This window comes from Leptinotarsa decemlineata, unplaced genomic scaffold (assembly GCF_025532065.1).
Source record: "Leptinotarsa decemlineata unplaced genomic scaffold, Ldec_3_MD MMD2_P_RNA_scaffold_12, whole genome shotgun sequence".
NCBI classification, from domain to species: domain Eukaryota; kingdom Metazoa; phylum Arthropoda; class Insecta; order Coleoptera; family Chrysomelidae; genus Leptinotarsa; species Leptinotarsa decemlineata.
In genome coordinates, this window is record NW_027412526.1 from 14,675,182 (window position 1) to 14,684,554 (window position 9,373).

A 9,373-nucleotide genomic window follows, 5' to 3' on the forward strand; every position below is an offset into this window, starting at 1 on the left:
TGTCTTACTGCGGATGAATTCAGGGAATATAGTTCCACAATGGTTGACAATATTATTGAAACGATACCTCCCACCGATCTGAGAGCTGAGGAACTTTTGAAAATGAACGTGAAAACCTCGGTATTCCTGAGACCCACGAACTAGAACGAAATTTTAACACTTTTGAGAACCTTAAAAAATAGTTGTAGTATGGATGCATACAATATCATTTCGAAAATAATAAAACTCATCCCTTAAATTTTAGCAGAACCTCTTACACATCTGATAAATATATGCCTGGTAAAGGGAGAGTTTTCATCACACTTAAAACTGTGGAGAGCAACCTCTATTCTGAAGAAAACTGATGAATTGTGACAACTACAGATTTATAACAATAACTCCTATAATCTCAAAAATAATAGAAGCTATTATCAAAGACAACACTGCCGTGTTAAAGTAAAAAGCAGTAAGTGCAATGATAATGATTTCGAGATATTGTCATTTTAGTCTTTTTTGTTCTACGCAATTTATTTTTATTTTGATTTCAAATAAAAAGACATTGAATATCGTTATTGAATATGTATTATTTTTTCACAAAAGAGAAAATTCTCTTACTTTGGCTTTTGTGGAGAAATCAGCAGTTACTGCTGTTTGCCTAAAAGTAGTGCAATAAAAAAATGATATTCGAAACAGTAAAAGTAAGTAATATTTCAGATTCATGTAAATAATATCGGCTCCATGAATAAAACAAATACAAAATGAATCAAGCAGTTTATTATAAAGCAAAGCAAAAAAACATTGACATGACACTAAAAGAAAACAATCAGTAGGTACCTATATTATTAACAAATTAATCGTCGTTATCTATCAAATCTTCTACATCAGCTTCTCTCAATGAAAGCCAGAACTGTCGTCTGTTTTCAGGCATGAGGGGACATAGTTGCGAAATTATGCCTTGTTTCTTTCGTGTAGAGACACCTCTAGAATTATCCCGTAGTTTATTGGGAATTTCTAGTTTGAAATTTACTTTAAGAAAATTATATTCTTTAAACTTTTCGTCATCAATATTGTTTTTATAAAATAATAATCGGCTCCCTCGTCTGAACTGAACCACAGATATATCGCAGAGTAAAGGTCTATCTTTTTGTTTGGATTTGGCTTTTGAATCTCCAGGCTTTCAGTTCAAAACATCATCATTTGTCAAACATATTGCGTTCATTTTTCTCCCATTGGAATTTTCTACGGCCTTGACAAAATCGTTGAAGTCATAAATGTTACCTTTGTTTGTAGTTTTCATGCTCTGTTCCACCCCGTGATGAACAGAATCCGCACTCATGAATGTGTGGCCAGCCTCAAAATACTTGTTGGTAATTTCAGACGCGGCTATTACATTTGAATTTATAATTGTGACAAACATGGTGTATAAGCACCAATTTTTATTTTGGGCAGAGCAGTTGTCTGTCCAATACATCACTTTAAGGTAATCTCTTTCTTCAACTAAAGCTTTATAATATGCAGATGCAATTTCTTCTTTCTTCCTACCAGCCACAGCTTCATGCCATAAAACTGCTATATTTTTTTAACGTCTCTACTCTTCACATCTGTCATTGATGCAAATGTTAGATGAAAAACTACAATTCTTCTTGTAAAAAATGTTTTTTGGCTTGCGGGAATCCTTGGCAGCATTATTACTTTTTGCAAGTCTACACTCCTCACTGCTTCGGTTTCTATCTTTTTCCTTGCCACATCTTTCCTGTACTCTACTCTTCTTAATTTGGCAAATTCAATATGCTGTAACCATTTCATACATGTTGTACAAGAGGCTCGAAATTTAGTAGTTGAAGATTCCAGAGCTGACAGATTCAGATCAGTAGTAGCAGTTTTACCAGTACTATTTCTGTGTGTTGTTTCATATTCATTAGAACCTTCTGCATTTTTAAGATTTTCGTCTACTTCTACTACTGTGGCTGTTGCCTCATTATGCGATTTAATATGCTGAATCTGCATCATGCAGTGGTCGCACTCCTCATTTCCTAATTTTGTAAAGCTTATGTTCATGTCAGACACTACTTTCCGATATGTGTAATAGCTAATTTTATTTTGCGGAAATTTCTGAAGATAATCAGCATGCATACTTCTAATTGTGATATCGTGAGGTAGATACAAACGGTTAGGAGCATGTTCTCTTTGGTAGTGACTTATACATGGATGAAAGGATGAAATATGTTGTTGCAGAATTTCACGATTACACTTATTTTTCGGTGCTGCTAATCCTCGTCTGTCTCTATTTGGGGTTATGCTATCCGGTGCCAAATTTTTAAAAACCGTTGTAATGAATTTATCATTTTTTTCGTCATAGCCAAGAGTTCTCAAAAAAAATTTTTTGCATATAGTCTGAGAATGTGCGTTTTCATCAGGTAACGTATACATCAAAGATCTACTTCTCTTCCGTACTTCCACCTTCGTTGTTGAACGTGCTTTACCTTTTTGTTCAATTCGACCATGTACCCAAGATCTTCTTGTATTGTAATCCATTTTATAGAATTCATTCCAAATGGCTACTCTTCTCTGTTCATTTATTTTTTCCACACATCTCTTCTTGCATGCACATGGGCTCCTTAATTGATGAGTGTTCTTATCCCTTTCCCTCCTCTCTGAATTTTTCCTTAGTCTTCTCTTTTTTCGGGTACAGATTATTTCATTATTCATGTTTTCATGTTCATTAGCTTCGCAACTTGTATTATCTTCTGAGCTCTCAGATTGTTGATAATTCGGATCAACAATTGAATCGTCAGAGTATCCAGTAATTTCACCAATTTCTTCATCGTTTTGTGCATTTTTAGCCGATGTTTGTAAAAGTTCTGAAATAACGAAGTCATTATTTATAGTTTGAATCACATTCATTAAAAAATCATGTGCTTACCTCTGTGATAAGATGCTGTCTCATAAGAAAATGCTTCAGTAGTAGTTGTTTGAATAATAATAGGTTCATCTATTTCTTCTTTGTTTTGAACTTCATTAGCTAAAGTTCTTGAGTCCGGTGTTGTAAGGTCTAAAATATAAAATTATATTGGATTTCTGTATGAACATGTCTAAATAATCCAATAAAATATTCTATTTACTTCATTTCAATAATATACATACCTTGAGCTAATACTTCCGTTCGATTATCTGTTGCCAAAGAAACTAAATATTTGCCCCGTGACATTTTATTTGAAACTTCTTGATAAACACAAAGTATATTTCAAAATGTTAGTTGGCGTACCGAGCAAGTTCTCGCATGTCTACGCACGCCAAGAAACTGAGAGCAACTAACTACCACAGTAAAGTTGAAGCCTGCGCAAATTCATGCGAGGACAAAACGTGTCATGTGACGTTTAGAACAAAAGCAGTATCTGGTAAAATACTTCCTCGTGTCTTGAAATAATACAAACAACATATACAAAAGTAGAGGTAAAAGGCAGTAACAAATGAAGAAAGTAGATACTGCTTTTTACATTCACATTTGAAATTATCTTAGGAGTAACTGTGTAGGTAAACAGCAGTAATGTATTATTGAGTTAGATACTGCTTATTACCATAACACTGTGGTGCCAAATCGTCAGTTACTGCCGTTTGCCTTACGATTTATGGCCTAAGTTGATTCGTAAATGTATACCAAACCATGTGTGGAGTTAGCGCAGTTACTGCTTAGGTATGCAACATCAATATCTGATTTTTGGCAAAAGTGTTACTTACTGCCCTTTACCTTCACACGGCAGAACAGTATGTATCACTGAATAACAAGACATTAAAAACTATAGAAGACAAACATGGAGTGCTTCAGGGTTCAGTGCTAGGTCCCCTATTGTTCATCATTTACATAAACGACTTACCAACATTTATTAATACTGCTGATGTTTTTATGTATGCAGATGACTCTACCCTTTAGTTACAGAATAAAAACTGAGTCTGCCATCGATTCCACAGATGGTGATTCACACAGTGATTCAGCCTAGCACCAGTGATGATTGATGGCGGGTTGTTTCAACGCTGTTGTTTCAGCGCTGTCTGATGTTGAATCACAAATCCATCAAGTTACCTTGCAATGAAAGATAGAGGACGAATCGCGTTGGCTGGTCGTTGTCGAAGCTTGGTTTTGCAAGTGACCGCCTTGTGGAGCCTCATTTATCTTTTAAACTAGCTTTTACCCACGGCTTCGCTCGCATTTATGCCATTAAATAAGTGTCAGTACAATAGAAATGAATCAATATGAGAACTATATTTTAATGCTTGCCCTTGTGCAAGTATATATAGTATATAGTATTATAGTAACAGCAAAGCTGAGCTTGACCGGAAACTGAACCCTTTTGAATTGGAATGGAAGGTGAGTGGGATTAATTGGAATCCGAGGTATGATAACACTTTTTCCATTACCCACACCTGTTAAAATAGTAGCACCAAGTATATTTTGCCCCAGTTTTGTTATCCGAGGCCTTGTTTCATTACATAGCAGTGGACCATTTATATTTCGCATAAGCATTACTGGTACATTCAGTTTCAATTGAAGTTTATGTGACGGTACACCCAACAGTTCTAATGAGTTTGAAAACTCCACAAGATATGAAGTACTTAGATCCGTATCCATAATTGTATCCATTGATAAATATTTCTTCATTTCTCCTTGCACCTTTTTTAAAATGTCAGTGTTTATTCTAGAAACTGCTTCATTTTTTGGTGCTAATATTGCTCTTGCGCACAACCTCTGATCAGAACTCAAATTTTCTTGCAATTCCGGAAAAACATGAGCAATGAGATCAACATCATTTTCTACTAAATTGCAAAATTCTTTTGATAGTGATATATAACCTTCAGCGTCAACGTCTAAACAACCATCACCAATTTTCAACAACATTTCTGCGTAAAGTCCCGAATCCACATCATTATGAAGATACACTCTCATATTCGTTTTTCAACTTTCGACCATAAGCATGATGATTTAATACTTGTTTGAATTTCATCTGCTGGTGTCCCTCTCTGAATGACTGGGAGGGTTTGTCCCGAAGAAGCTACAGCACCTGCTATTTGTTTGTCTTTTCTGACGGACATTAATCATATGTTAAGTAAAAAAGTTTTTCCGGTCATCCTGGTGCATTGAGAAAAAAGAGTCCACCATTGGAGTTTATTTCACGTAAAACTTGATGGAAAACATGGTTTTGCTCTGGAAGTAATTGAGGGACTAATTCTGTCACTTATGTTGCAATGCTATGAAATCACAATCTAGTTCTCGAGCAATTTCATTATTAAAACTATCCCGATTGTCTCGTCGAGGACTTTGCATTCCAAAATCATCTAATTTTTTTCCAACCATTGTAAAAACCTTGTTCTCGATTATAATTAGCGTTTCGTTGTAGATATTTTCATTGAAAGTCATATCTGTATGTATTTGCTGCAGTTGATGTAAAATATCTTCGGCCATGTTATCTTTCTACTTATCCCAAAGAGTTAGAAAGATCACAAGAAGATAAAAGCGTAGCGTAAAGTTCCCTAATTTTATTTGGTGATCGACATTGTACGGCTTCCTCCATAGTTTCGTCCCAATGATTATCATTTTCTAACAATCGCCGAGCTTCACATGCTTCTCTGTATGTTTGACATTACTGATCATTGACAATTTTAAGATCTGTTGAGCTAGTTGGACCTCTAACATGATGCAGTAACATACGCAGACAAAAGCATTCGAAATTTGTAACATGTACGCTATAGACACGACCAAGAGCGTCCGATGCTTTAATCCCAGGTTGATTTTCAACAGGTGTACATTGAACACGACGATGCCATTCTTTCTTTGAGGTGTTCCATGTAGATATAATAACGGGGAACCTCAGAGTACAATAATGTTCTTGCAAAAGTATCATTCTGACAAAGGTAGAAAAAGGCAGTCAGTTTGGCCTTAGGAGGATATAAAATCCTGTCGTGAAAGGTATTCTCATAAAAAAACACGCTGGAATGCAACCGCCATGCTGCTTCATTACTACTGACATATCTTCCTGCTTGATAAGTTTGTATTTCAATTGAACACCTTCATTACCAGATTGAAGATCGCCTGATCGCTTTCTTTATTGATATACTTGCAAATATATTTAATCGCACGTACAGAATTGCAGGCTTCAACATTAATGTGGGCGTTAAATAATTTACACAAAATAGGCGAATAGGGCACAACCCAGCTATTACCAAAACTCTTGATTTCGCCACTGCGAGTCCGAATATCAACTTGTTTGCCACCATCAGCAGGCGCCCTTCGTCTATATAACGGGTAACCCTTATCACTGTGAACTATTTCTCTAATCAGTTCTCGAGAATATCTACTTTTTTTGTACATTTGCCATTTTGCATGCAAGGTGATGCTGGATTGCGAGATACGCAGGAACCTTGAATCGTGTTTTTAATAACCGTTGATATCGTAGATATTTTTATCTCCTTTTGGATCTGGAATTTCAGCGCTAATTATGTTGTCGATTTGATTAGAAAATAACGCCAGAGCAATCGCCTGCGATTGCTCTGGCGTTTCTATCGCTCTTCTAGCTACCTGCAGCTCAGCTTGTCTTTCTGAACGAACTTGTGCCTGAAGCGGCTCTCACAACACTTTGTCGCTGTGCTTGCTGTTGTCTTCTCAGTTCTGCATGAACCGAAGACTCTTGATTTCGTGCAGCCGGTCGGTAGCCAGGCGGTTCGACGTGGGTGCTCTGTTCACTCACTCGAATTGACTGCCCTGTTGATGGGTGGTTCAAGCCCTAGTGTGAACGATCGATTTTCACTTGCTATTGTACAACCCGTGTTAAGAATCACACGTTTAAAGGTAAGACCTCGTTAATCCTTAAGTCGCACAAGTTTCGACTTCTGGGGGTTCTCGTTCGTAAGGGTGCGACAGCTGGTTATTGCACGGGCCTGCGATGAATTTTTAAATAGATCAGATTTTCGCTTCCGAGGCATTTTTGAAGAAGAACAAAGTGAGACTTAAAATCAGTGAGTAAGAAATAATTAAGTGGCATCTAACAATAAAAATAACACGTAACCTAAAAATAAAAATGACAAGAAAATAACAATGAATATAGAAAAATTCCAAACAGCTGAAACTATAGTCAATTGGATTGGATTAGATATTGTCGTGACTGTGAATAATACAGTGCGACCACAGTATAGTTATAGGTGATTGAACAGGCAATATACAGGGTGTTTCAGAATTCGACGGACAAACTTATACCACGTCATTCCTCTTGCAAAATGATGAAAAATGAGGTAGGACATGTGTGTCCGGAAATGAGCCGTTTCAGAAATACAGGACGTTGAAGTTGCAAAATAAAAAGACCCTTTTCGTCGTAGCTCCCGGACTAAAAGGAATAAATTAATGAAACTCAGCAAATCGATTCCGAGCTAGAATGTGCTTCCTCCAGTGGTATGTTTGCTTCAGTATCAGTAGCCAGTGGCGTTCCAGCGGGGTAATAGCTTATATTTCCCCCCTTATTTTTTACGCCACTGACTTTATATCCACAACCGTCTTTTTTTTGAATTCCTTGATCAATTTTACGTAAAAACCAAATAAACATTCACTGTGAACCAGTAGTTTTCGAGAAAAATTGAGTTGAACTGATACGTGCATTCTTATATGGGAATAATCGATTAAAATAATCGAAATTCCAAAACCAAAATTATTTGAACTCTTTTATGATTTTACCATTAATTTAGCGCTTGCAAGTGATGGTAATTATTGTGGGTTTTCTATCATCGTACCAATTTTTGTTATGTTTAGCATATTGTAATGACAAATCATAACTCTTGAGGCTTATTTTCGTGCTTGTCAATAGATTTCATTGTTGAAATGTTTTCATTGTTCTCAGATCTTCGAGTGACTTTGTGATCTGAAAAAAGTGACCCCAAATAAAATTTGCGATCATTCATCATAAGGGGGGAAATATAAGCTATTACCCCGCTGGAACGCCACTGGCTACTGATACTGAAGCAAACATACCACTGGAGGAAGCACATTCTAGCTCGGAATCGATTTGCTGAGTTTCATTAATTTATTCCTTTTAGTCCGGGATCTACGACGAAAAGGGTCTTTTTATTTTGCAACTTCAACGCCCTGTATTTCTGAAACGGCTCATTTCCGGACACACATGTCCTACCTCATTTTTCATCATTTTGCAAGAGGAATGACGTGGAATAAGTTTGTCCGTCGAATTCTGAAACACCCTGTATAATCAATTAGTAGACTACTTGGAAATGAACAATATTCTCAGTCCAAATCAGTTCGGTTTCAGAAGAGGCATGTCTACTGCCCAGGCAATAAACACCCTAACAGATAACATAAAAATGGCTTTTGATAACAAAGATAAATATATAAGTGTTTTCACTGACCTTACTTCAGCTTTTGATTGTGTAAATCATCAAATTCTTTTGGAGAAATTAAATTTTTATGGAGTCAGAGGAGTTTGCTCTGATATAATAGCCTCATATTTAAAAGGAAGAAGCCAAGTAGTAGAACTGACAGATTCGCGGAGTGAAAGAATGAATTTAATCAGAGGGGTGCCTCAGGGTTCCATCCTGGGCCCACTATTCTTCCTTTTATATATATTAACGATTTACCACATACCATGGGCCAAGTAAATATTAAAACAATAATGTATGCAGATGATGCAACGCTGAGTAAAACAGTTGATGAATTAAATTGCCCGCAACAAAGCCTGAGTATAATCTTAGATAAAGCAAAATCTTGGTTTATACCAAACGAGTTAATATTGAACGAACAAAAAACAGAATATTTAACTTTTGAAATCAATAAATCGAATATAAACGAACAATCGGTGGTCAAGTTCTTGGGGGTAAATATAGATTCAAATTTAAGATGGTCAGAACATATAAATAATATGTGCAATAGACTAAGTAAGACAATTTATGCAATAAGATTGATAAAAAAAGTTATAAACCAAAATGCAGCACTAATGACATATCATTCCCTTTTCCATTCAATTCTGAAATACGGGATTCTCAGCTGGAGTTCAGCATCTAAAACTCATCTAGACAAAGTATTTATTATTCAAAAAGCAGCCGTGAGAGCCATAACCTCGAGTAAACCCAGTGAAACCTGTCGACCGTTATTTAAAGCTATGAAAATTATGACTCTATATTCAGTTATTGTATTTGAAAATCTGCTAAACATTAAGGAAAACTTAAATAAACATACCATGCACACAGACATACATCATTACAATACAAGACATAAAACAGATCTTGTACAGGAATTAAATAGATTGAAGAGAACTGATAATGTCGGTATCAGGCTATACAATTTACTACCACCTCAGTTTCGTCAATTACCAAGCAAAACATTCAAGAGTAAGTTAAAAAATAT

The 9,373-nt window shown here is 35.9% G+C and overlaps 1 protein-coding gene across 1 annotated transcript; it reads right to left on the reverse strand.

Annotated features, from left to right (window-relative positions):
* Positions 1–737: 737 nt before the first annotated feature.
* On the reverse strand, positions 738–3,735 carry LOC141482094 (uncharacterized). Its single transcript, XM_074174682.1, has 3 exons — positions 3,124–3,735; positions 2,903–3,031; positions 738–2,840 (listed from the first exon to the last, which is right to left on the reverse strand). The coding sequence occupies exons 1-3, from the start codon at positions 3,185–3,187 to the stop codon at positions 1,549–1,551; spliced, it is 1,485 nt and encodes a 494-aa protein (XP_074030783.1). The 5' UTR covers positions 3,188–3,735; the 3' UTR covers positions 738–1,548.
* Between the last annotated feature and the right edge of the window lie 5,638 nt (positions 3,736–9,373).